Source organism: Crocuta crocuta, unplaced genomic scaffold (assembly GCF_008692635.1).
Source record: "Crocuta crocuta isolate KB4526 unplaced genomic scaffold, BGI_CrCroc_1.0 scaffold231, whole genome shotgun sequence".
In the NCBI taxonomy this organism is placed as follows: Eukaryota; Metazoa; Chordata; class Mammalia; order Carnivora; family Hyaenidae; genus Crocuta; species Crocuta crocuta.
Genome location: NW_027528357.1, coordinates 5,715,340 through 5,742,727, shown reverse-complemented (window position 1 = coordinate 5,742,727; position 27,388 = coordinate 5,715,340). Strand labels below are relative to the sequence as shown.

Here is a 27,388-nt window from a genome sequence, read left to right as displayed (position 1 = left end):
AGTCCATGAACCTTGCCAAATTTAGATATCGAAAATATGAATGCCTCCAAGGCCCAGCCTCTGTAAGCTGTTTGTGTGTATATGGTTTAACCTCACAACATTCTTATAAGATAATTAATCTTCTAGGCTCCCTTCCTTCCTACCTTCCTTCCTTCCTTTCTGCCTGTGAGAAAACAAACTTAGGTAAATTAAATATCTCATCCAAGTGTTAAGCCAAGTAGATGTGAGTGACACCAAAAGCCAGGCTCTAACCACTGTGACACTTTTTTTGGCATCACAGGGAACACTAATAGCCAGGAATCATTGATACAATTTGCTTTTCCAACATTTATTCAAATCTATTCTGATTATACACTTGAGAATTTGACAAAGAGAAACCCCTGGCTTATCCAAATTAAGGAGGGGGTACCACATGATTTCTTACAAATTGATAATAAAGTCCTGAGCCAGTTCAGGTGATTTCCTTGCCTAATCTGTTTCTAATACATATTTGAACCAGAATTTAGAATGGATGTTATTTCTGCACTTCTTACAGCTGTACAAATATACTTTGAAAATATAATCAGAGAGAGAAGGTGAAGATGTATGGACCTGGGAGCCCAGGGCAGGGGGAGAGGGGGAAGGCCAGGGGAGGGTCCCACCATCTGTTTTGTTTCCTTCTCTTCTCTCATTCCCGTTTCGGGATGAAAGAGTGGGAAGTGCTGATGTGAATAATAACTATCAATTGGTAACATACCCTTGTGGCAATCCAGAGAAGAAGCTAACATAGAGTTACTTCAAATTAATAAAGATCAACTGATACCCGCTGCACCATTTAAAGAGGGTAAGCAGGGAAGTACTTTTTAAATATTTTTTAATTTATTTAAAAGTTTGATCTTTTAAAAAAAGCACTTTACAAAAACTGGTCATAAGAAATCTTTGCAGCTTGATTCCATTCAGTAGCATTAGAGTCTTTAGATTTGAGATAACAATAGTAATGCTTTAGTCCTCCTCCTCGGGTCAGTTGGCCAGAGAAACATTCTTATTAAATGGGTGATCTTTGGCCAAGATATTTTGTTTTAAAGTTCTGCTGAAAATTTTTACATAGTGGGGAAAGTGGTATATTATTAATTATAGAATTTACAAGATACAGAACTACAGTCACGCTTCTTTAACTCCTACTAAACAGTTTCTCAAGTTAATAAGAATTAGACATACAGACTCAAGAAGGTAAACTTCAGATTTTACAGGCTTTAGCTCTAGAGATTGAAGAGTGATATAGGTGAATCACTTGATATATCTTTTTTGACAACCCATGACCATTGATGCCAATATAAGTATAGATCTATGTCACCCAAAGAAAATATTTTGAATTTTATGGGCTATTTTAGTCACAGATTTATGGATATATTTGTGTCTGAGTTGTTTTCTGAGCATAATACATTGATATACCATGAGTTGGCTCACACATATTAAGTTGACTTACAGTGCATTCCTGGCTGCAGAACCCATACATATTTTATATGAAATGATCACATCACTAGAGTTTTCACTCTCTTCACCTTCTATTTGTAACTTATTATTAACAATAAAAAATTGAATTTCTCTTTTCATGGCCCTAATTTATATTACATGCTTAAAATCAAAAGCAACCCTCCTACTTTATAAAATGAAAAAACTGGAGAATGTACAATTTTCATCCACAGAGATCAAAAAAGGCTCTGCTTGTTATTAACACTAATGGCTTTCAGGGAGGAAGCAGCACTCTAGCTGGGGAATTAGTATTTTAAAAGTCTCTATTTAGGGGAGAAATTATAGAGAACATATATCCTATGTTTTAGTCCTTAGATCCCAGGGTAAATAATGATTCCAACATTTGAAGAATTTTATATGGTCTTTTTTCATTATTCTTTATGGCCAGCTTTATAAGTGGGTTTCTGATTGTATGATTCTTGGCAGAGTTGTGTTAACTTAATGAAACATTATTCAGCTCACTCTTTGTTTTCGTTGGCTCAGAGGCCACAGTTTAAGAGGTCTTTTTTCAGAAGTGAAAAGTGCTTTAAGATGGCCTGAAGTGTGTGGATAGAATCTCTGTTGAGACATCAATTACATACAGATGAGGAGCTTCCTGGAGGAAGTGAGAAGTGTACTAATGAAGGTGGAGGTGCCCTCAGGGAGCAGTCACACTGACAGTTTATCAGTGGCAATTTTATATAAGCAGTTGGGGGAAAGAAAAGGAGGGGACTGTGGAGTTGTGAAGGCAGTGTCATGAGTAACTTTTGAAGATTTTGCTAACCTATGTGGTGTCTTTTCCTTATAGTGGTATTGGTCTTGTTTTGTTGAAGGTTTTTCAGTAGCTAGTCTGTGATTGCGCATTTGTGATTTTACGTCAGATAGCCTCTGTATTCATGAGCAATTTCTACCTGCCGGCTAGTCCTATGAATCTTGCAGATGAGGGAAGGGGATTCTTTCAATGACTGGCCAGCTTCCCTGCTTTTCTTAGGTTAAGTTAATCGGTCTTTTCTTTAACATTTCTTTTTCCTGAACAGCTTTGTTAGCTCTCAGAGATACCTGTTCTACATTGGTGGCCTAGAGAATCTGAAGTATGTGAAAATTATATTGTTTTAGTTACATATGGAAGGAAATACGGGGGAAAGAGAATACTCTTCACAGTCAGAAATGACCATTGGCAGGATATCAAGCCTCCTCTGCCCCCTCTTTCTTATTCTCCCTTCTTTCGTCCCAGCCCACAGCATTCATGACTTCAAGTTCATGCAGCCTGGCTCTCAAGCTAGCATTTGACTTAAACCAGTCAATTCAATTAGACATTATTCTAATAGTAAGTATCCAGAGGGATAGGGATCTCACAGTCTCCTTTATATTTGTCTCTGTGTTGATAAACTTTAGAGTCAAGAATTTTTTCTTTTTTCTTTTGCTTTTAATTAAACTAATTTCATTCTCTCTCTCTCCCTCTCTCTCTCTCCTTCTCTCTCTCTCTCCCTTATGATGGAGAACAGCTGAGCATCTTCTAGATCACACCCCCTTCATTTTCTCCAAATAATTTATCCCAGCTCTTTCAAATATTACTTATAGATACAATTTTTCATTTCTTTTACCCATTAGGGACCTCTTTTTCTTTCATACTTCCCCTTGAACTGTGAACTTTGTTCCTGTATAAATGGATTTGGATTGCTTTTAATAGCCTAGAGTCATGGAAGAAAAGGAAGTTTTCTAAGTGCATATAAAATGACCCATGTAAGTATACTTTTCCCTTCTTTCCTCATACTGTGGGAAAAATATTTCATAATATAAAGATTGAAAAGAGGGTATGATCTCATAATAAAAGCACATTCCCTCTCAAATAAAACCAGAATTAAAGGTATTCCCTCAGTTACTCATCTTAACTAGCCAAGTTTCTGTTTGATTTATTAGTTTATAATTAGTATATAGGAACAAAGCACCTATTCTTTGAAAAGTAAAATACTTTTTTTTCATTGATGCCAGATTATCCATTCTGTCCTTTTTTAAAGTGACAGTATATAACCATTTCTCAGTTAGCCACCTCAGTCCCTTACCTAAGTCCCTTTTATTGTGTACTGGAGTTATCTTTTATGTGACAGAGTATAAAGTACTTAGTCGTGATGTCCAAGATTGAAGGAAACATTTACCCTTGACCTGTACCAACATTTTAATGATATTTTTTCCTGCCTGCTTCTTGCTCTTTCTCATTTTCTAAGTGGATTGCTGTATTTCTGTGTAGATGTTTCAAGAACCTAATGCAGTGTACAAGATCACAGTGTTATGTAGTATAAAAGAAATAGCTTCTACTGTTTTCCCCCATGCAGGCAACATATTATGTTATTATTCTCTGTAATTCTGAAAGAGGAATTCATATTGGTTCTGTGGTAGGAACGGGTTAGGTGGTGAAAGGCTAGTACCTATAGGATGTGCTTTTCCTATTAAATATCCTTACTTCTGCTTTGAATTTCTCTTTTGAGTTTAAAGGGATATTTTTTAAGGATATCCAGAGATATTAGTGTAACTGAAAGGCTCTGGTGATAAACTGAGTGCCCATAGAAGGGATTTCCATAGCTGTACCTTCGGTGTGCAAACGTTCCTCCTAGTTACCTGTGGAGCTTCAGCATCCTGTCCAGGGCAAACCGAAATATCTGTGAGCCATTTACGGACATTACAATGAAACTGCAGTCGATCCGGTTCTATAATATCAGATGAGCATCACTTGCAGCCTGTGATATCAGTCTGATTACATCTTGTTACAGCATGTCCCTGATAGACATTGCTAGCAAAATTATCGTCTGATCCACCATTCCCTTTGTTTTATTTTGCTCCCTTTCCTGCAAACCTCTTCTGGCTAAAAAGAGGGCATTATTGGGCCAATGACACAGTAAAAATTTTAGTTCTATTACCTATATCTTACTCATAGATGATATGGTAAATATTGTCAAGTATCAATACATGCAATGTTTAGACAACATCTCCCTTGAAATTTTCATAGGGGAAAATTGCCGTTTCCCTTATTCTATTGCTAGCATTTCTCCATTTAGTTGCTGGTTTTCTTGGCATCTCATACTCTTTGAATATTGTGTTTTATTGCAATGAGGGAAGTTGTCTAAATCCAGGTATCTATACCCCTCTTGGAATAAGGAATGCTTTTAGAGAGGGTAGTTCTCCTTAATCTGGATCCAAAAATACTTAAGGAATTACCTTTTCTCTGAAAGAAGTGGAGTAAAATGGATGTGATTTTCGGGTCAGATGGATTTGCCTGGTCCTCATTAAGTCATTTTAAACCATTTTTGGCATGTATTTTGTTGCCATGTATATCTGGAATATCTGATATGAGCAATTTCAAATGTAAGTATGATACATAAAACATAATCCAAATATAAGCTTTTTAAAATTATTTGCCATGTGGGGATACTTTTGAATTATTTACTCACTGATCTTTCAGAACAAATTTTAGTTATACTGGTAGGATTTTGTACACTTGGTTTTCCTCGCATAGAATTAATATTTTTATATTCTTGATCTTAGAAAAAAATAAATTCTTAAAAAGTTTTATCATCTCAAATCAGGTATTGGGTTTTATTCACTGTGTTCTCCCTGCATTTTCTACAGCACTTGGCATGAAGGTGTTCAGTAAAAGTTTTGTGACCAAATGAATGATTCATAAATAAGCTTCCTCTAAGACCTGGTTCTCTTTTGAAATGTGTTTTGAATTCTAACCATGTGTCACTGTGTTATCCCTAACATACTCTGTGCTCTTCAATTTAAATTTTTTATTTGTAAAAACTGTATTAACCTTCTAGTGGATAGCAGGATTATTTCTACCGAAAACTGTTTTGATTTGAGAGCCATCTAGTTTGATCAGAAAATTGAAAGGGAGTAATTGGAGAGAGAACTGATAGAAATGGAATGGATCAACAGCTGCTCTTCTTCCTGCCTGAATTAGACCTTCAAACCCCAGTTACCTCTGATAGCCTATTACTTATGGTCTGGTTTAGTGGGACACAGCAGTTAATATCTTGGTTGCAGTGACTATATTGTGCATAGATCCTGGTCTGTGTTGTGGTTCTGCCCTCCTATAGATCCTGCCATTTTAAGTAAGCATTGTGATTTCTAATTTTGACTTTTAAATTATCTTTATTTTTATTCCACTATGCAAAACCTCCAAACTGTGACTTTCCTTTTAAAATAAGGCAACAAGTAAGGATGGCAGAAGGAAGTTTATCTACATCTAGTGGCAGGTCCTGTGACTTTCAACTGACCTGCACAGGATGTTTTGAGGTTTGGTTTTCTTATTTTCCCTAACTGACTTTAGGATAAATACAAACAATTTCATAAGATAAAAAAAAAATTCACTTCATGTGTATGCTTTTTCATAATAATAAACCATGCTTTGCTGACTTTCCCTTTCATGAATTCTTATTGAAAGCAGCAATTGAAAGTTAACATAAAAATAGATGCATTAGATAAATTTAATGAAAATCAGATTTCAAGTTTAGTTTAATAAACATTTTTAGATAATCTGCTCTGTGTGTATCTTTGCACATAAGTAAGTCCCTGAGTTGCTGAACCTGTGGGTGGTGAGGCAGACAGAAGCACCAGTTGTGGTGACTGCCATGAATTCATATACTAAGTTCCAAAGAAACATGGGGGCGCGGGGGGGTGGAGGTCCACCTCAGAGACGGGCACAGTCGGGAAGGCTTTGGGGGAAGCTGTTCGAGTTTGGTCTGCCAAGATGAATTTGCTAGGCAAAGAGATGTAGAAAGGGATTCGGATGAGGAACAATTAGAGCAAATGCAATAAATACAGCAAGTCACCATGTTCAGGAAATACCACAGGGTCTCAGTTGGCTGAATCAGAGGCGATGGGAGTTGGGGAGGCAGACAAGATGTAACACTAGAAAGAGAGACAAAGTCAAGGTTGCATTCTAATTTCTCCCTTGCTTTATGTCTTGGTTTAAAGGTCAAAGCCCTCCTGTACCCTTTCCAGTGGATTTGTAATTACATTGTGGGGAGTATTGCCTATACCTTCTCTCTGTCACTCAGCTTTAAAAATAGGAGCTCTAACTTGTATTTTCTAGTTCAGTTTCATTTTCAAGTGGAATGGTGACTAAGGGGAGAGAGGAGGACAGCATGGAGACTATAGAGTCAGAAATCCAGTCTTGCTGGCCAGTCTCCTATTTCTCTAGCCTTCAAGGCTGTCTCGTGATGACCTGTAATCCTCCCTCTGTCTTAGCTACTGAGCCTTCTAAGTGGAATATTTTGAATGAGGGGTTTGGGAATCTGAGTGTGAGTGACAGTGGAAGCAGTTGAGCAACAAGTACTGATAATCCCATTACCTGTTTGGATTGAAAGCTAGCAGGTGAGCATTTAACTATGTGTTTGGCTTTGCCTAGTTTTAGCAGCCAAGCAAAATGTAGACAGAAATATTACTTCTGTACCTTTTTAAAAAATGCTTTCTTGCCTTTGGTTTTTCCACCTATGGAAAGGACAGGTAGTCTTGTAGGGTTTTGAGGTATAAATCCTGGCATTCATTTTGTGATCATGCCAGTGAAGTTAGGGGGAAAAATCCGCATTCGTTTTTGAATACCAAGGAGATATCACTTTCTAAGCTGCATGTCAGTATTTGATATTTATTGGATAAAACATCTGTCCTAATTCTTCAGTTTTCTGGTTTCTGTTATGATTTCACATACAAGGGATTTTCCCTGGTCCTTCCTTTAACATTAATTTTTCTTTGGCTTGTATTTCACAGGCCAGACTCAGTCCCTTCTATAAATATTCAGACAACTGTTTAAAATGAACCCTGTATTATTTATTTATCACATCTGTTATTAAGAAAGCTGCAAGAATTAAATAAAAGTGAAAAACGTGTGTTTTGTCAGAATATGAATCTGCGTGAATCTCCTCAATTCAACTGCTTAGTGTTTTATCCTCACCAGATACATGGCAAAAGAATGAATCAAATCATCATACGTGCATGCTAAGAGTCCATTTTTGTCAGTGCATGCATACACACACACACACACACACACACACACACACACACACACCACATGCACATGCACTGTTTGGAGCTTATGGATGCACTATATTGTGCATTTTAGTCTTTGTTCATTTTATTCTTGATTTTTTCATTAAAAATAAGGTATTTGGTTTTTTTAACTCAAAGGAACACTCATGTATAGATTTTATTTTCTATTTTATTTACTTAAAAAAATTTTTTTTAAATGTTTATTCATTTTTGAGAGAGACAGTGTGAGCAGGGGAGGGTCAAAGAGAGAGAGGGAGATACAGAATCTGAAGCAGGCTCCAGACTCTGAGCTGTCAGCATAGAGCCTGATGTTGGGCTCTAATTCATGGACTATGAGATCATGACCTGAGCTGAATTCAGACGCTTACTCAACTGAGCCACCCAGGCACCCCTCTATTATATTTACTTTTTTTTTTTTAAGATTCTATAATTATTTTACCAGAAATAAATAATTGGGGAAAATAGTTTTGTCCAGGGAAATAGGAGCAAGTTCCAGAAGTGGGGAGCAGGGAGGAAATAAACTATATAGGAAGGAATCCTCATGATGCTTCTCTTGAGTATAGGATGTACTGTAAGGTAAAGCAAAATAGAATTGAGTGGAAGGAAAGTGAGTCATTTTGAGAAAAAACTTCATAGGATTCCTTAATGCTGTTTCATTTTATTGTCCTGCCCTCCATGTGAAATTCTGGGCCCTAAATCAAACAGCATCTTCCTCTTGGAAGCACTAAATGTATGTGAACACTATTAACATAGTGCAATAGTGAATTTAAATCCAACAATGCAGTACATTTTCTGGTACTGAAATAGGTATCATGAAATTCAGTGACTTCTAGGTCAGAGAGAAATAGAGTGAGTTGCAAGATATCTGTCATCCTCGGGACGGAGAGCTGACTCTGTACTGTTTATTGCAGGAGTCAGAAGAATACAAAAGGAATATCAGGTTTCAGTTACATATGTACTAATTCAGTATTTGTCATTTAAAAAAAATTAAAAATTTTTATTGGGAGGGGCAGAGAGAGAGGGAGAGACAGAATTCCAAGCAGGCTGCCTGTTCAGTGTAGAACCCCATGTGGGGCTTGATCCCATGACCAACTGATCATGACCTGAGTTGAAATCGAGTTGGACACTTAATCAGCTGAGCCACTAAGTGCCCCAACATTTGTCAACTTTTGATCCTGCTTCATTGGAGTTTACCTTTGAAAGGCTTAGGAATAAACGTACTTCCTAATAAGCAAATTGGTAAATTTATTTAGATGTTCAATATGCAGAAGCCTTCTCCTAAATTCCATAAATTCCCTAAATTCTCTAATATCCATGGACTGCATTTTGTTCTCCTTTTTAACTCACCAGTAAGTTTCCATTTGTGTAGGTGAAAATACTACTCTAAGAATGTGAAGTAATAAAACATTTGTTTTTGGTTTTGTTTTTATTATTTTTATTTATATTTTAAAAAATTTATTTCCGAATTATTTAGCATATATTTCAACAGATTTCAGGAGTAGATTCCTTAATGCCCTTTACCCATTTAGCCTATCCCCTCTCCCACAATACCTTCTGTAACCCTCTGTTTGTTCTCCATATTTAAGAGTCTCTTATGTTTCATCACTCTCCATTTTTATATTATTTTTGCTCCCCTTCCCTTATATTCATCTGTTTTGCATCTTAAAGTCCTTATATGAGTGAAGTCATATGATATTTGTCTTTCTCTTAGTGACTAATTTTGCTTAGCATAGTACCCTCTAGTTCCAGCCACGTAGCTGCAAATGGCAAGATTTCATTCTTTTTGATTGCCGAGTAATACTCCATCAGTATATATATTCCCCATCCTCTTTATCCATTCATCCATCAATGGACATCTGGGCTTTTTCCATACTTAGGCTACTGTTGATAGTGCTGCTATAAATATTGGGGTGCATGTGCCTTTTTGAAATAGCATGCCTGTGTCCCTTGGATAAATACCTAGTGTTGCAATTGCTGGGTCATAGGGTAGTTCTTTTTTAATTTTTGAGGAACCTCCCATACTGTTTTCCAGAGTGGCTGCACCAGTTTGCGTTCCCACCAGCAGTGCAGAAGAGATCCTCTTTCTCCCCATCCTCGCCAACATCTGTTGTTGCCTGAGTTGTTAATGTTAGCCATTCTGACAGGTGTGACGAGGTATCTCGTGGTTTTGATTTGTATTTTCCTGATAATGAGTGATGTTGAGCATCTTTTCATGTGTCGGTTGGCCATCTGGATGTCTTCTTTGGAGAGGTGTCTATTCATGTCTTCTGCCCATTTCTTCACTGGATTATTTGTTTTTTGGGTGTTGAGTTTGAGAAGTTGTTTATAGATTTTGGATACTAACCCTTTATCTGATATGTCGGTTGCAAATATCTTCTCCCATTCTGTCAGTGTCCTTTTAGTTTTGCTGATTGTTTCTTTTGCTGTGCAGAAGCTTTTTATTTGATGAGGTCCCAGTAGTTCATTTGTGCTTTTGTTTCTCTTGCCTCTGGAGACATGTTGAGTAAGAAGTTGCTGTGGCCAAGGTCAAAGAGGTTTTTGCCTGCTTTCTCCTCAAGGATTTTTATGGCTTTCTGTCTTATGTTTGGGTCTTTTATCCATTTTGAGTTTATTTTTGTGTATGGTATAAGAAAGTGGTCCAGGTTCATTTTTCTGCATGTCACTGTGTAGTTTTTCCAGCACCACTTTCTATAGCGACTGTCTTTATTCCATTCTTGCCTGCTTTGTCAGAGATTAGTTGGTCATATGTTTATGGGTCCATTTCTGGGTTCTCTGTTCTGTTCCATTGATCTGAGTGTCTGTTTTTGTGCCAGTACCATACTATCCTGATGATTACAGCTTTGTAATACAGCTTGAAGTCCGGTATTGTGATGCCTCCAGCTTTGGTTTTCTTTTTCAAGATTGCTTGCTTTGGCTATTTGGGGTCTTTCTGGTTCCATACAAGTTTTATGATTGTTTATTCTATCTCTGTGAGGAATGCTGGTATTATTTTGATAGGTATTGCATTGAATATATAGATTGCTTTGGGTTTGCTTGTGGCTCGGCTTCTACTGCAACATTGAGGCCCATGAAGTTGGTATCATTTGTCCTGTCTGCCATGTTCCTCTCAGCTCCCCAATTTGTTACACTTCATAGAGACTCCAGAACATGGAAACGACCACCTGTATTAATAACTGTAAAAGTCGATATATCTTTAGAATTTAAACTGATGATTAATTTCTAATATTTCTTGACGAGTAAGATTTAGCACAGTGTACAGTTTACTCTAAGTGATAATTTGATGGAGAAAAGCCTAAGAGCCGTAGTTCATGCAAGTAGTGTTATAACATGTTTCTTAACTACAGTGTTTAGAGTGTGTTAAGGAAAAATGTCATCTGGTATCAAATAGGGCCCATAGGTCCACGGGTCTGGCCCTGGATCCCAGCTCTGCTATTCCATTGACTGTGTTACTGCGGACACATTGTTGAGCCTTTCTGAGCTCAAGTTTTCTCTCTCTAAAACAGAGACAATATCTTTCCGTCTTTCAAGGAAGCAGCAAGGGAGTGACAAGAGTGAAATGAGATCACATATGTAAAGTGCTTGGCATTAATAACTAACATTTATTTTGTCATCCAAAACTTGTTCCTTTGGTTTAGTAATCAGTAAATTGATTAATTTCTGTATTAAAACAAAACTTGCGTAATTCTTTTTTCCCCAACATTCTCTTTCACGAACCGCATTTTTTATTTCTAGGCAACATGTGTTTGAGTCTATCTAAAGCAGCTTGAGTGTTCTCAACACTGTGCACGTGCATATGCCTACATTTTTGGCTAGGATAATTTTTACTCCTCCACCTGCCTCTAGAGCTCAGGTCAGAATCCTCTCAAGTTACTGTTCCTTGGAAAATTTTCTTGGATTAGTGTTAACCCTGATGCCCTTAAAAAGTCATATTTTGAGCTTTTCCAATATGTTCTCAAGTTATTTTTTTCCATCTAACTTCCTCTTACCTCCTGCCTTTGACATATGCCTCCATTCTGCCACTAATCACAATGCTCCCTTACTTTGATTTTCCAAATAACTCCTTCCCTCTGCTGTGCACAGAACAGGGCCATCATCTGTGCTGCTCCTGAAGTCACCCAGTGGCCAACCCTGTCTCGAGGGTAGAAAGTTTGAGGACTGAAGAAGAGTTCTAGCTGTAACCCAGACCTCATAGAGAAGAAAGTGAATGCGGGCCTTTGTCACCCGTGTCAGCAAGACACTGACTCTTCTGCAGCCTTTTTGAAGAAAATGTCCTCTGTAGAATAGGCGAGAGGAAAGCTTGACTCTGGTCAAAGTGGGCAGATTATGTGGTAATCTGCCGAGGGCATGGTTTCCTTGAAAACAATTGTCTTAAATCGACATCCAGCATCTTGGATTTTATTTTCCTTTCTCCATGGTAGATGTCTTGGCCCAGAGGAGAAGATAAATATGTCACAATAGGCCAGAGAGTCTGTGGAAGGAGGGCTGTTAAATTGAAGAACAACATGGGAGTTGGTAGATTTGAAACAGTTTCATTAATTTACATTGTTCAAAATAAATGCGTTGCCCAAGTCTTGAGGCACATATTATGCTCTGGTTTTTCTTTTTTCTTCCTTTCTTCCTTTCTTTCTTCCTTTCTTTCTTTCTTTCTTTCTTCCTTTCTTTCTTTCTTTCTTTCTTTCTTTCTTTCTTTCTTCCTTCCTTCCTTCCTTCCTTCCTTCCTTTCTTTTCTTTTCTTTTCTTTCTTTCTTTCTTTCTTTCTTTCTTTCTTTCTTTCTTTCTTTCTTTCTTTCTTTCTTTCTTTCTTTCTTTTCTTTCTTTTCTTTCTCCACACAACAGCCCCATGACATAGAAATTATCATCAATTAGTGGGTAAGGAAACGGAGGTGTAGAGAGGTTACATGGAACTGTGGCCACATGGTTATTAACCAATCTCTTCTCTCAAATCTCGATACTCTTCTTTTTACTGTGCTATTTGGCTTTATTTTAGGTATCCATTCTCAATTGGAGAGACGCTCCAAGTGAGTTAATTACAGTGGGTATAAAAAAAGGAATTCAAATTAGTAATATCATTATCTCTCTGTGTTTCTAGTTTGTGCGAAGCAGGTAACTGATGAAGCATCCTCCACTCGAGATTCAAGCCTTGCTAACACGGCAGTACAGAGCAAGTTAGTGTCTTCCTTTCAACAACACACCAAAAAGGCTCTTAAACAGGTAAGAAGAGCTGGCATTTGTCCTTTGTTCTACCTACTTCAAGCGTTATGTGGAGACAGCAAAATAAATAAGAAAGCAACATACATGTCCTAAATTCAACCGCTTCCATAATATTCATACACTAATTTTACTCTATGCTGAAAACTAGGAGAGGCTTGGCTGAGAACTTTGATGTAAAACAGAAGAGGAAAAATGTGCTTGGAACCATAAAAACTTGTATTAGGATTTTCTTGTGTGAGGTTTATAGTATACTGGGTTCATAAATGCATTGCATATTTTGAGAATAATGCCTCTGTGGTCTCATGTTTAACTGATAGCTGATGTAAAAAATAAAGTTTTTTTCCTTGTTACTGAGATGCATTAAGTTACAACTAAGAAAAATAGTAATTGTGGCTTACTTTGAGCAAGAATTCCATCAGTGAGTGTTTGGTACATTTTGCAGTATCATCTTGATATTACATAAGCAGTCTTGAATTCTGCATCCTTGCCCTGAGATGGTGATGGGAGGGAATGGTTGTAAGATTGGCCTCTTGGGTCTGAAATATCCTGGCTTGAATTCCTGCAGCTCTGGGCAAGATACTTTTCTTCTCTAAATCTCTGATTTCTTCTCTAGAAAATGTGGAAAATCATAGTGCCTTTCACATGGGAATGATCTGAGGATTAAGTGAGGTGAGAAGTTGAAAGCACATGGTATAGTGAGTGACCCATTATAGTCACTCAGTAAATGTTTGCGATTGCTGCCACAATGGCAAATTCCAAATTGTGCATGCACGAGGATAGGAGCTGCTGTGGTGAGACGAGGACTTTGCATGAGGGTAGTACTCTCAGTGAGAGGAAAGGTTACGTATGTGACAGTTCATGTGAAAATTCGTAGCTTTCCCTCGTTTAACTGCTTTCTTGGTACATATTTTATTTTGATCCTATCTTTTTTTTTTTTTTTTTTTTTTTTTGGGAGGGAGAGAGAGGGAGAATCTTAAAGCAGGCTCCATGCTCAGTGTGGCGCTCTACACGACATTCGATCCCATGATGCTGGGATCATGACCTGAGCTTGAAATCAAGAGTTGGATGCCTAATTGACTGAGTTACCCAGGCTCCTCTGTTTTGACCTTTCTATGACAATCCCCTTAATCTTACCTCCTGCAGACCCTTACCAAGTCTAAGGATAGAAGTATCATTCTAGTGATATATTTATAACAAGGAAAGAGGAACCATGTTTTTAATAATTTTTTTTTAAGTCTCACTAACCAGTAAAGCTTCTTAATAGTCATATCCAATCTCCTAGACTTAGATCTCTATCTACCTTTTCGTCTACCTTCAAACCTGCCTTCAAACAAGGACATTTAGGAAGGAAACTCAGTATTTTTGTACTGAATTAAAATTACTTTTCTATTCTGTACCAGTTATCGAAATTGCAGTATTTCCTTTCATTGGTATTGTATTTAAGGTAATTAGAGTTGCATCAAATAATCTTTGGTGAGCTTGCCATTTATGCCTTATAAAATGTTTTAGATCAAAGAACAAAATTCAATTCAGTGTTGAGATCCCTTTTTAATTGATGAAATAAAGGGTGGATGACAGTAGGGAAGTCTGGAAAAAGGCTCATTCAGGCGGCAAATAGGATGCAGATAATAAAATACTAACAAGAGAGAACAAAGGATACAAAGCTGGATACCGGTACTTGTAGCATTTAAGAAACCTATAGATGCAATCATAAATGAAAACCATACTTTTGAAGGGCAGCGATTTAGAAACTATATATACCGTGAAGCATTCTTGTGTATTAATGTAAAGATAAAGATTCAAATCTACGTATTGTTATGTTTCATTATTTCTTTCTTCAATTAGGTTTCATATTTTTGGAACATATTTTGCCATTACTAAAACATTTTACAACTTGGACTTAGTGTTTTTGTTTTATTGTAGAGCATGTCACTTGCTTGCTTAGAATTTAAGCCTTGTTTCAATAAACCTGTCCTGTAAGCTTCTTCATGTCCTAGAAGAGTATTAATTCCTTAAAATTTAGTATTGTATAACCAGATAACAAATTAGCTACAGTGAGAATATGGCACAATATGTAGAAGATATGCTAATATTTGATTAATAATCAAATTCATATTGGAAATACATTTGGAAAAAAGCTGTTCTTGCAGAATTTTGCCCAGATTCCCTGTAATTGCTGAATTTCTTAAGACAGCATTTCAAAAATTGACTGAACATGAAGCATTTTAAATTTTAGCAGCCTCAGCAAATTTGCAGCTTTCTTTTCTTTTGGATAGTTGGATGGCTATGACCATGTAGAATTCTTTGTAAGTATATGTGTGTGTGTGTGTGTGTGTGTGTGTGTGTGTTCTGTTATTGAATATATGTTTTGTGTGTATATATGGATGTATAAATCATAATCTCATGAATGTAGGGCCAGATGAATGACCCTAGTAATAATTATATTAGCTGATATTTACTTCTCTGAATTCTAGACATTATGTTTTGCATTTTATATATACTATGTCATTGAATCCTCACAGAAATCCTTTAATGTATGTACTAGTATTCCCGTTTTTCATATGAAGAAAATAAGGCCCAGAGACTTTAGATAACTGGCCCACATTTGTCCAGCAGGTAAGTTTTGGAGATAATATTTGAACCCAGAATCATAGTTTTAGATTCTTCTCTCTTAACTAATACTGCCCTTTAGCGTATGGTATATAGTATGATAGATGAATTTTTTTTACATTATCCAAGGAAATTTACATTCTTCAGTATTTGTATAATATAAGGAAAGCAAGACAGCATAGTCGTTAAGAATATTATTTTCAAACACAGACTGCTTATGTTTAGTATCAACACATATTAATGGTAGACACTCAACTGTATCAAATATATAGCTCTTATTTTACTAGAAGTATATTCTGAGTCAGTAGGGCTCTAGTAATATAAATATATTGGCCTGTGTAGAATCTTAGAAGTAGGTGGAAAAAAAGAAAATAAACAAACCCAGTAGCTATAGAAGACTGACTGTAGTTAAAAAAAATAATAATAACTTAAAATAAACCTTCATGCAAACTAAGCTGGGCATGATTTCTCAGCTCTGAGGCCCTGAAACCCCCCACCCCCAATCCCACCTGAAACATGTTGCATGGAGAGTGGCTCTTGTATTTTGCAGCACTCCTGATTGCAGAGTAATTATAAGCTGGACGGTATGGAGGCTAGAATGTCCCTTGCCCATTGATAGAGAATATTTTCATTGCTCCTAAATATTTGGATCCGTTTTACTTTCTAATTATCAAAATGTTAGTTAACATCGTATGTCATCTCAGTGGGTTTTTTTTTTCTGAATAAGCCGATTCCAAATAAAACATATTCAGAAGCCTCTGGAGAGTAGCAGATTGCTGATTATTACCTTGTTCCTTGTCTTCTTTCTGCGTTGTTTTTTTTAGTTGTAATGATCTTAAAAAGTATGAAATGATTAGATTTTGAATTTTAAAGAAGGATAATTAGGAAAGTTTAAATTTTGGAAGTTTTTAAACAACAGAATGCAATGAAAGATTAAGGAAGGGTAAGTCTGTTATGGGATGTAACATGGTAGAGAACAGAACCTTTCTATGTTGTTGTTGTTGTTTTATTTGACTTCCTTCATTATTTATTTAAAGTGGCAGGTCTTTGCCCTCTTCATATCCGAAAGCAGATATAGTCTTGGTATTTTGCTTTAGCTTTATATGTTTGACCACTACTGTGAAATTCCAAAGGTTATGCTGAGTGATAGCAGTTTCTGAACATGGGCGTTGACATTTGGCATACTAGCAACAATGCAAGTTGGTGGTGCCTGACACAGCCAGCTGTTTCGTATGTGTGTATTTCTAATTATTTTAGCATTCACAGCATGTGATATTTTCAGATTTGTCAGTGAAGGGCTTATTGCATTCAGCGCATTCTTAAGTTACATTGTTAGTGTTGTTTCTCTATTAAAATAAAGCAAGCATTACTGGTTTATGCAAATTCCAAGTTAGCACAAAGCCTGTGATTTTCGGTTTTATTTTATTTTTCATTAGAGGAAAAATGAGAACCATTCCATTTTTTAGAGTTATCTGACAAGCCTTTCTGTTTACAAAATGAACTGTTTGTTTAAAGAGTGTTTTTTTTTAATTTCTTTTTACAAGAGAATATCACAATACATCTCTAGAGAAAAGCATGCCCAGTCAGCATCTTTTGATTTCTTCCCTTTTGCTTAAAGCCAGAATTGTAATTGATGTATGATAGGATCTTTACTTTTCCCTAACTGGTTTAGCTCTGTTATGTTTGTTTCCTTTAAAAGGTAAGTTCATTTCCAAGTTGAAGGCTGTATTTTTTTTTTTTTCATACTAAATATACCTGGAAGTATTAAACTTGGTTAGTACCATGTACTCTGTGTAATTTGGGTGTTTTGGACTTTATATATGTGGACAGCTGAAAGGCACATTCCTTCATAGTAGACTACGTTTACACTTGCCATCTTCTTAAGTTTTGATAGTGTGTGTGTCTGGATTTGAAATTACAGGATTTAACGTTGTTCAACAAGATACTCCATTAGCATTTCAAAGTATAGCTAAGGCTTGAGTAGTTGCAAGTACCTCAATGATATCTTCCCCCTAAAATGAATCAAGACTAATACATTAAGACATTATGTAATGTCAGTGTCAAAATAAAGCCAAGTAATATATTGATCAACAGGGCCACCTCTAGCTACTTGAGACGTTTGGTGTGGAGTAGAAAAAGCCACCTTTTGTAATTTGTCACAACAAAATACAGTCTCCCTTTTAGAGTACCCTTGTGAAGAACAAACCTCCCACCACCACTAAAGTGACTTTCCTAGTCTTGTTTTCTTAGTCTGTCATGTAGCTTTATATTGTCCAGGCTGTGGGATACCCAACTTTAGATAATGATACATTAAGTTACATTTAACTTCTATTATATTTGTAACAGAATATAAGACAAAAATTTTCTTGTTCTTCTGGAATTTCAGCTAAAGCTCAAAGCTGAGGACAGTGGGATACCAGGATACCTGTAGTAAAGAGAGGTGCCAGACACAACCTCAAAGGACTTGGTGAAAGAAGCCTAGCTGGCCCTTGATCATGCATCAATAGCTGATATAAAAAATAGCTCAAGATTTATTTGGAGGAGCATTAATTAAGGAGATTGTATTAAAGTGTATAGCGCTCTGCTACATCCTCTCTCTTGGTGAAAGGAGGCACAGTCTAAGTGAGAGAAAGACTCAAATATTCATGAAGGATGGAATTATGTATATATAATTCCACATATATGTACATGGTTATATATATATATAATTTCACATATATATGGTTGTCATATATTTTTTAAATTTTATTTATATTCACACATATACATATATACATGTGTACTTACACTTATATGTGTGTATATGTATGTGTGTGTTATAACTAGATAATAGATACATAGGTAACATCTATATAACTAGATAATGTCCACCATACAGATCTAGCAGTTGGCCTTCTGCCTCCCGGAGAGTGTAATTCTGTGACTACGGTAATACTGGGTGAGACAGCTTTGACCTATTATTCCCTCATTTTCAACTCCCAATCCTGGGGAGCCCAGAAAAAAAGGAAGAAAATGGAGGAAGAGTAAAATCAGGATCTCTTTACTAATGAAGTTTTTGACCCAAAGCATTGGTGTGATCTGGGAAGGGCAGAAAGAAGGCTTTATATTCAACCCCATGTTTTTAAGCCTGAAAATGAGACCGTGTAAATACTTGAAGATGACCCAAGAAGCTATGTGTTGTATGTAAAGTATTGTCCAGAAAAGGGGAAAAGTAATTGGTCAGAATACAGGTGAAGGCAATATCAGGAGAAAATTTCTTGATTGTTCCATGCAAATGTCTGCCTTTTGAATAAACCAGTAATATATTTTACAGAGAAATAGATAACTTTTCTATTTGTATTAAAATTATTTTTATGAGTTATTTATACTTAGTAAATACTAAATGAGTTATTTATACTTAGTAATTTAATACTTAGTTATTTATACTTAGTAAATACTGAGCACCTAGTAGAGCCCATATAATCTTCGAACACTGGGGATATGTCAGTGAACAAAAAAGATGAAAATCCTTGTCTTTTTTAGAGCCTATATCTAGGTTGGAGAAGAGAAGAGAAAAATGACACTACACAGTATAATATTTTTCCATGGGGAAACAAATAAGGCAGAGTGAATGGTGGGGATAGGTAATATGGTGAGAAATGTAGTATAAGAGTTGGTGATCTCAATATTTGTATCCCCCACATTTCATAAATTGAAATTCTCAGGCTAGATTTGGTGGTATTTGGAGATGAGGTCTTTGGGAGAGCTTAGGCCATGAGGGTCATGCCCTCCTAAATGCAGTTAGTGTTCTTACAAAAGAGACCCTACCAGAGCTCCCTAGCCCCCCTCTGCCTTGTGAGGATACAAGGAGAAGCCCATAGGATCACACTGGTGCTGTGATCTCAGGCCTCCAGCCTCCAGACCATGTAGAATGAATTTCTGTTGTTTACAGGTTGCCCAGTCTGTGTTATCTTGTTCTAGCAGCCCAGATGCACAAACCCAATGAGTAGAGACTCAAGTATATGAGGAAATGAGCCATTCGGATGCCTGAGGGAAGAGTGCACATGAGTAGAAACCAATTCATGCAGAGGCTCTGAGGCAGAAGTGTTCCTGGAGTGCTTAAAGACCCTTCCCTGAAATGCTCAGAACTGTTGGGAAGCTTGCCCAGGATGTGGTGTGCAATGTACTACATGCAGTGGAGCCTTATAAATGTATGCCGCAGTGCGTGAAGGCAGAATGCACTTATTTCTTGGAAGACGCCCTGTGCTTTCTCTTGGCGAGGCCTCTTCTACATCTCTGGTGCACAAGTGCCGATGTAACTGTAGGCTGTGGGAAGAGACTGGGGATGTACAGCTGCCTTTGCTTTGACCATAAATCCCCTGTTCCTAATAAACCCTTGGCAATCATTTCGGGGAATATTTTCCATTTCTGTAATCTTCCGAGTCTTTCTTTCCAGTTACCCTGGCTATTTATTCCTTGAACTGCCAAAGAATTTTCCTGNTTTTTTTTTTTTTTTTTTTTTTCACAGATTGGAGATTCTGTGATCTTCACGCAGCCAGTCCTTCTTGTCATTTGGATTTCCTCTCAGCTGTCACCTCCCAGGGGGTTTTTCTTCCCACCCCAGTTACTCTACCTCATCATCCCGGCATAATTTTCTCAGTACTTGTATGTCTGTAAAACTGTTATGTTTATTTTCTGTGATTCCTTGTCATCCTTTTGCTAAAATGTGAAATCATTAAAACAATTATTTTGTCTTATTCATTGCTCTGGATCAGCAGTGCATATACTGTACTACAACAGTAAGTCCTCAAAAATGCATTAATTACAGAATGAATGAATTATGTAGATGTAACAAGTAACATTTATTGAATATTTACTGTGTGCTACAAATAGTGTTAAATACTGTTCTGTGATTTCCTGTTTAGTACATCTTGCCAACACTGGTGTCTCTGTTTGATAGGGACATTTTACCCAAGTAATCTACCCAGCAATACTCAGCTGGTTAGTTGATTCTTTCTCTGCCCCTGCAGCCTCACCCTTCCCCAGTGCACCACACGGTCATGAAGATGGCTCCACACCAGTCCTGGTTCCTCTCCAGGTCCTCACATTATAAGTCCTCTGCTGGGCAGTGGTTAGACTCATTTATTTGGGGAAGTGAGGAGCATTGGGATGGGCATGTAGTAGGGCTCAAAGATCGGTGCCCTCAGCCCAGGTTTAGCTCAGTCATCTTTGTTTTGTCTGGTACATTGTTTAAAAAAGGAAAACTCACCTAAAAATCTAGTTGTGTTGCATCTATTGAGTACTTACTGCATCTTCCAAAGCGATATGTGTTTTGCCACTCACTTCCGCCACCCCGTCATTGTCTCACCCCAGCCGATGTGCTCCCAAAAAGCAGTGCACATTTTTCAAGGTATTGTGAGGAGACATGCAGTATATGTTTGAGTGGTTGATGTGTGCGTTGCTGCAGAAGTCGAGTTATGTAACCAAACAGCCCATGAACAACTAGCTGCTTTATTTACAGGACAGACACCCTACAACAAGAGAACAGGGATCACTATTAATACAGGAACCACTGTACAACCTGCCTCATGGACATGTCAAGTGCCAGAGTTTTCTTGTGTGGAGCCCACAGGATCCCAAATATCTCACTTAGTCAGCATGGTTTTTTTCCACCTCCATCCACATTTTGATCTGCTTGGAAGGTGTCCTTAGTGTCCAGAGTCAAATAAATCCTGCTGTCTGGGAAGTGAATTGGAATCTGCAAGTTACCCTAAAGTGACGGTGAATCTAGTAAGTGTGATCAAGATGCCCCTTCTAATAACCGAACTGTGGTGCTCCTCGAGTTTGCCTCATAGCCTGTGGCTTCACTGCTGTGACTGGCTTCATAGTAAACAATTTTTGTTAATCTGCCCCTAGGAATGTTATTTGGGATCAAATCTAATGTGTTTTTCAGAAGTAAAACAGAAAAGTATTCATATTTTATTTTTTATTTTTAAAAAAAATTTTAAATGTTTTATTTATTTCTGAGAGAGAGAGGGACAGCATGAGCAGGAGAGGGTAAGAGAGAGAGGGAGTTACAGAATCTGAAACAGGCTTCAGGCTCTGAGCTAGCTGTCAGCACAGAGCCCGACACGGGGCTCGAACCCACGAACCATGAGATCATGATCTGAGCCAAAATCGGATGCTTAACCAACTCAGCCACCCAGGCACCCCAAGTATGCATATTTTAAATATACGTAAGACAGTTTTTTATATGGGGGACATTTAGTTTTGGTTGTTTCATTTCATTATTTAAAAAATAATTGTATTAAGAAATATTCCTTCACATTNTCTGTCCTGGTTTCTTTCTGTCCAGCTACTAATTTTTCTATAGTAGAGTCCTCTCAGCTCTAAAAGTTGAGGACAAAATTTTTATTAGTTTAGTTATTATCTACCACAAATGCTATAAAAAGACATGGCATCTTTAACTTTATGATTCCATTTTCTGTGTTATTTTAATTCTTTTTTTAAGTAGTATTTTAAAATATATACCCACCCACTCTAACATAAAATGAATATTTTTAAAATACCCACTTAGATTGCCAAGAGAAGTAGTTGAAATCTACAATGTATAGACTCCTAAAAATTAATCATTCTTTGTACAAATGTTATTGTTTTGTGAAGTCTTATGTAGTAGGCAAAAATGGTCTTAATCATAAGTTGAGGCACTGTATTGCCTCATTCTGTTTTGTTACTGGATTGATATGTTAGTATCGATAAAGTGCTTTGAGCTTTTACACCAGGCTGTAGACATGTATGCAGTTTTGTACACCTTGATGAAAAAAGAGTCAATGTCTTAAATATTTTATGGCATACATGTTCTCATTAAGTATATTATTGAAAGCAAGCAAAAGGTGAGAAGGCATTTTATTCATTTTTGATCTCTTGTCCCCACATGGTGCCTGGTACTTGAAAAAAACTCAGTAGATGTAAGAATTGAAGCAAAGTTGCTTGTGTTACTAATAGCCAACAGTATCATTTGTAATAGACTTCCCCAGCCACTCACTTTGCCATCTGGTTCTAAATCTCATCTAAATATGCCTTCTCTCGTTTAAGTGGTGTTTAATTTTTCACCTCTGTAATTATTTGATTGTTAAATCTTATGATCTACAAATTGTACATTCAACTAATACCCTATGCAAATACAATGGCATTGTTTCTGACAGCGGGGGATATATCGTCAATGTAGTATTTTAAGCAGTTGTGACAACTTCTGGTCGAAGAACATTAATCAAGTAACTGAGTTGTCATAGAGTTGGTAGAAATGACACAGAAGCCGGGAATAAAAATGTTTGAGACTGTCTGTGGTCAGCCTTTTAACCTTTTGAGAAATTTTAGCCTCCCTGTAACTGGGAATTTAATGTCTCTTCAGTTTCGTGTGCTGAAGACCCTTTTTATTACAGGTAATTTTCTGTGTAAAGCGATCCGCTGGATAAGCTGTATTTCAAAACTTTTAAATGTCTTTTATTACATTATCATCGCTGTGGTTGATTCATTTATGAAACACAAAGCACTCCCATTTGGAGAGATTTATTCTCGTATCAATTTTTTTTTTCCTGGATTTGCCAGAACGCCGTCATGTTCGTGTTCTGAAGGTTAATGCCCAAAGTCAAGCAGACAGGAGCCAAGTGCTGCAAGGTTTCCAAGATTAGGACTGATTCCCTTCACAGAAATAAATGATTCCTGCCATGTTCAGTGATTTTGTGCAGCACTCCCCACGGCTGAGTGAGTGCATCAATACTGGAGTCCTTACCTGCTGTACATACTGATGACACTTGGTGTTAACTTGATTGACTGAGCAGTGCACTGGAGAGGACGCACCTGCGAGAGAAGTGCAGACACATATATTTTTATCCTGGTCTTGAAACATTTATTTTACATTTATTTTACTTGGGAGTCATGGCTTCAAGTTCCATGGGCTCCCAAGTCAGGCTGCTAAGGTAGAACAAACCTTTAAGTGCTGCTTTGTTTTCAGAATTATACCCCAAAATGCTCTCAGCTTGATACCCTTTCCAAAGCCTGATTTTATGCTTTTGAGGGAAAATGACCTGAAGATGACTGTTAACAATCAGGATAAATTAGTGACTCTGTGGAATTTCAGTCTCTTAAGAGGTGGTATCTAATGATGGGCAAATGGACCACTCAATTCAGTTGTGAGAAATCAATTTGACTATATGTTTACATTTTATTATCATGTTTTATAGGCTTTGAGGCAGCAGCAGAAAAGAAGAAATGGAGTCTCAATGATGGTAAACAAGACTGTTCCTCGTGTTGTTTTGACACCATTAAAGGTGTCTGATGAGCAGTCGGATTCGCCTTCAGGTAAAGAGCTCAAATATTGTATGCTTGGCCAGTTTCTGCCCGGAGGAGACTTCCTCACTGAGAGAGATGTCACAAATTTTCTCTGCAACTGAATAATATTTATACCTGAGGTTTCATTTTGATTATTTTTTGTTTTTACTTTTGACTCCTTCAGTGATTCAAAAATAATAGGGCATTTTGTTCTTAACAAAATAAAAGGCACCCGCTCGGTCATCATCAAAGGACTTCATTTGCTGATGTCAGTAGGTGTAAGAAAATGTGTGGGACTGCTAGGTGCATTTTTTTGTTGTTGTTGTGGCTTTGGCTTTTGTTTGAATGTTGAACTTTAATGGTGGACCCCATGCTGGTGTGTAATGCCATCAAAAGCAGTTCTTCCGTGAGTGTGAATTTGTTTTTCAGTCTTCTGCAAAAATCAGACATTTTGTGTTTTATTAGTTTCTGTGTTCTGGAAACATTCTTCCCACCTCAGTGCAGCCCTGACCTTTTCTTCTAATTTACCTTCTGTCACTTTATCAGCTATGTACCATTCTATTTATTATGGACTGATGTTTGTATTTTGTGTTCCTATTTCAACGTAAAGTTATTTATGGAGGTGTGCTCTCTCCTTCTCTTCAAGCCTCTCTTCTTCTTTCATGTTTCTTTCTCTGTCTTGCATGGTCTCTAAATGGTATAGTATTGTTGAAGCTTATTCGTGTGTTTTTACAAAAGGTCTGAGTGTTTCTTTTAAAAGCTATCAGATCAGTGAACGTGTTTTTGACTCTACTATTAGGCCATCTGTTCTTGCTTTTTGTTCTGTTTGATTGATTTATTGGGCTTTTCTCTTTATATCCAATAGAGGAATCAGATTGTGGCCAAAGGTAGTGAATAACTTATAGAAAAGGAGATTATATCTGTGGTTTTTGAAACAGTTTTAGATTTTTCTTTTCAAGGACAGCAAGAGGAAGATAATGACATAATAACTATTTCCTTTTTTAGGATCCGAATCTAAAAATGGTGAAGCAGACAGTTCAGATAAAGAAATGAAACATGGGCAAAAATCTCCCACTGGAAAACAAACAAGTCAGCACTTAAAACGATTAAAAAAGTCTGGTTTGGGTGAGTGTTCAATAGCCTGTGACATTTCATGTTTTAGAGATTTATATCTTTTTCAATGAAATTACAGAAAATTCTTAGAACATTTTTTAATGGTTAAACAAGGAAACTTAAAAATCTTTCCAGTTTATTTAAACCAAAAAGGGTACTAAATAAGAAAATACAGTTCCAACAGATTGGTCTTAAGCATATTGCTGAATCTGTAAATGATATCATTGGGTGAAGCAGAGGCTAAAGGTTGGAGATTAAAATGATCTGTGTATTCAAGAAATTATCTGCCGAGTCATGATTTTATCTACTACACCACGTTTTGTTCCTGCAGCCGGGTTTCAGTTTATTGGAATTTACTATATTGGAGGGAAAATGCAACTTTTTGTAAAGAGTTCATTGAACCGTAGAGGACATCGTCATTGGGGTCTGCTGCAGTAAAGCTGCTCTGCCTCGCTTGTCATCTGTGCTGCTTGAAATATTCAATAGTGCTTGTTGGAAAAACAGTATAAAACTGCCTAGAGGTGCGGAAGACACAGTCCCTGGGTCTTGCGAGTCAGCACCAGGTTTTCTTCTGGAGATTTCCTTTCTGATAACTTTCATCGGGAACTCAACAGCAGCATTCAGGGAAAACGTAATATGAGAATGAAAAAGATGAAAATAAACACATCCAGGGTTGAATGTTGTAATTCTGTACCGAATCTGCCTTGTTGGATGTCTGGACCTAATGGCTTCATTTCTCTCTCTCAGTTATTTCACCTCTGAGCAAGGGTAATGATAATGACCTAGATCATTGTAATATTTTGTAAAATGGTTGGTAGAAACTACAAAGTTATTGACCTGAAAACTGTATTATTCGTTCTGCCATTTAACTTTCTTGGCAACTTAGGGTAATTCTTGTTTGCAGTTCACGTGTTTATAGAATTCAAGCAAGACTTTAACTTTATATATAATATACATATATTTAAATATATACATATATTTAAAGAGTTTAAGTTTAATTTTATTCTATATGTAAATATAGAATAAAGTTCAGGTCAGTAACTTTGTAGAAAAGGTTTATTGATCCAGGTTTATTGAATGCCTATTATCTATACTGGGAATTTTGCTAAATCCTCGGAACATGCTTACGTGCTTTCTTTTTTTCTTCTTCTTTTTTACTTTTTAAAGTAATCTCTCCACCCAACATGGGGCTCAAACTCATGACCCCAAGATCAAGAGTCGCCTGCCCTACCTACTGAGCCAGCCAGGCGCCCTGTTGGGAGTATGCTTTCAATAAAAAGTCTTTGAATAGGATTTATACATCCTTAGATAAGATCTCTTTGGGGAAGCGGAATTTATTTTTGTTTTACATTCTTGGCATGTAGTATAATTACATCTTTTGCATTATTTCCAAAGCTAAATAATTTTATAATTTTTGTGTAGCCCCAAATGTATGACTATGTGTTTGTGTATAACCTCACTTACATATATACTGGTGTTTTGTGTGGGTTTTTTTCTAGTCTTTTGGGTGTTGTAAAGTTTGTGCTTTAATAGAAGTAGCTTCTAAAATAGAAAACTACAATGGGAGAGTAACATGTAAAGAATGTACTAAAAAAAAGAAGGCATGTTATGGTATACTAAGTAATTTAAAAGTCAGTGACCTTCAGTTAAAAATGGCCTGCTACCAACCTCAGTAAAGTCAGTGCATTTCATGAGTTTAAGAAAATTCAAGGCCCAGAGGCCTCCCTGTTTAATTACTTAGCTAACTTCAGGACTGGCAGTCAAGCAGAGGGTGTATTAGGTTTTCAGGATCCTGTCCGGTGTTCAGGTCTTTAGTCAGGGTCTCTTGTATTCTAACCATTGTTACCTAGATGCTCTGCACGGCAGTAAACATCTTACATGTTAGAAATTGTGTTGTCATAGTATTTCAGCTGGCTTGTTAGCAGATTACAAAGGTGATAAAGGGGACCACCGTGTTCTTTTTAACCTTTTTTTTAAGACTGCAAAATAGTAGAGTAATAAAGCTACCTCACGGAAAGAATGTAGAAGTGAAATCGTATTCACTGCCCATATTTAATGCCACGGTCTAGGTATTTTGACATAAGTTATCTCATTCAGTACTGCCTTCAATTATGTACAGTAGAATTATGTTCATTTTTTCAGCTGAAGAAACTGAGGCCCAGAGAGTTAAGGAGGTTTCCCATAAATGACATGCTAAGATATAAGCCACTAGCTCCAAAGTCTAAACCCTTGTGTTGGGTATCTGACAGTCAGATCATCTAGCCCATACTCTGGACTTGACCCTTGTGTTGGGTATCTGACTGTCAGATCATCTAGCCCATACTCAGTACCTGCAGGCCTCACTGAGGAGCACAGGGCACTCTATGACAGGAGGAGTCTGCCCTCAGTGTTCAAATGCAGGCACACCAGTTACACGTAGAAGGGAAAGCTAGCAACTCTTAAGACATCCTGGCTGAACCAATAAAATCAAGGTAGATGAGGTAGAGGGTGGGACTTAAAGTCAATTAAGGTTAAAAAAAAAAAAAACCTGTCAAAAATAAGCTGATTACAGAGAAGGAAAGGAGACTGATGACTAACCCACAAACAACAGGGTGGAGGGACTTATTTT

The 27,388-nt window shown here is 37.0% G+C and overlaps 1 protein-coding gene across 1 annotated transcript in view; it reads left to right on the top strand.

Annotated features, from left to right (window-relative positions):
* Window positions 1–27,388, top strand: part of ASXL3 (ASXL transcriptional regulator 3) — a 176,822-nt gene that overhangs the window by 78,695 nt on the left and 70,739 nt on the right. Inside the window, 3 exon segments of the mRNA XM_077753852.1 lie at window positions 12,626–12,747; window positions 23,580–23,697; window positions 24,673–24,792. Coding sequence (XP_077609978.1) covers window positions 12,626–12,747; window positions 23,580–23,697; window positions 24,673–24,792 — 360 coding nt within the window.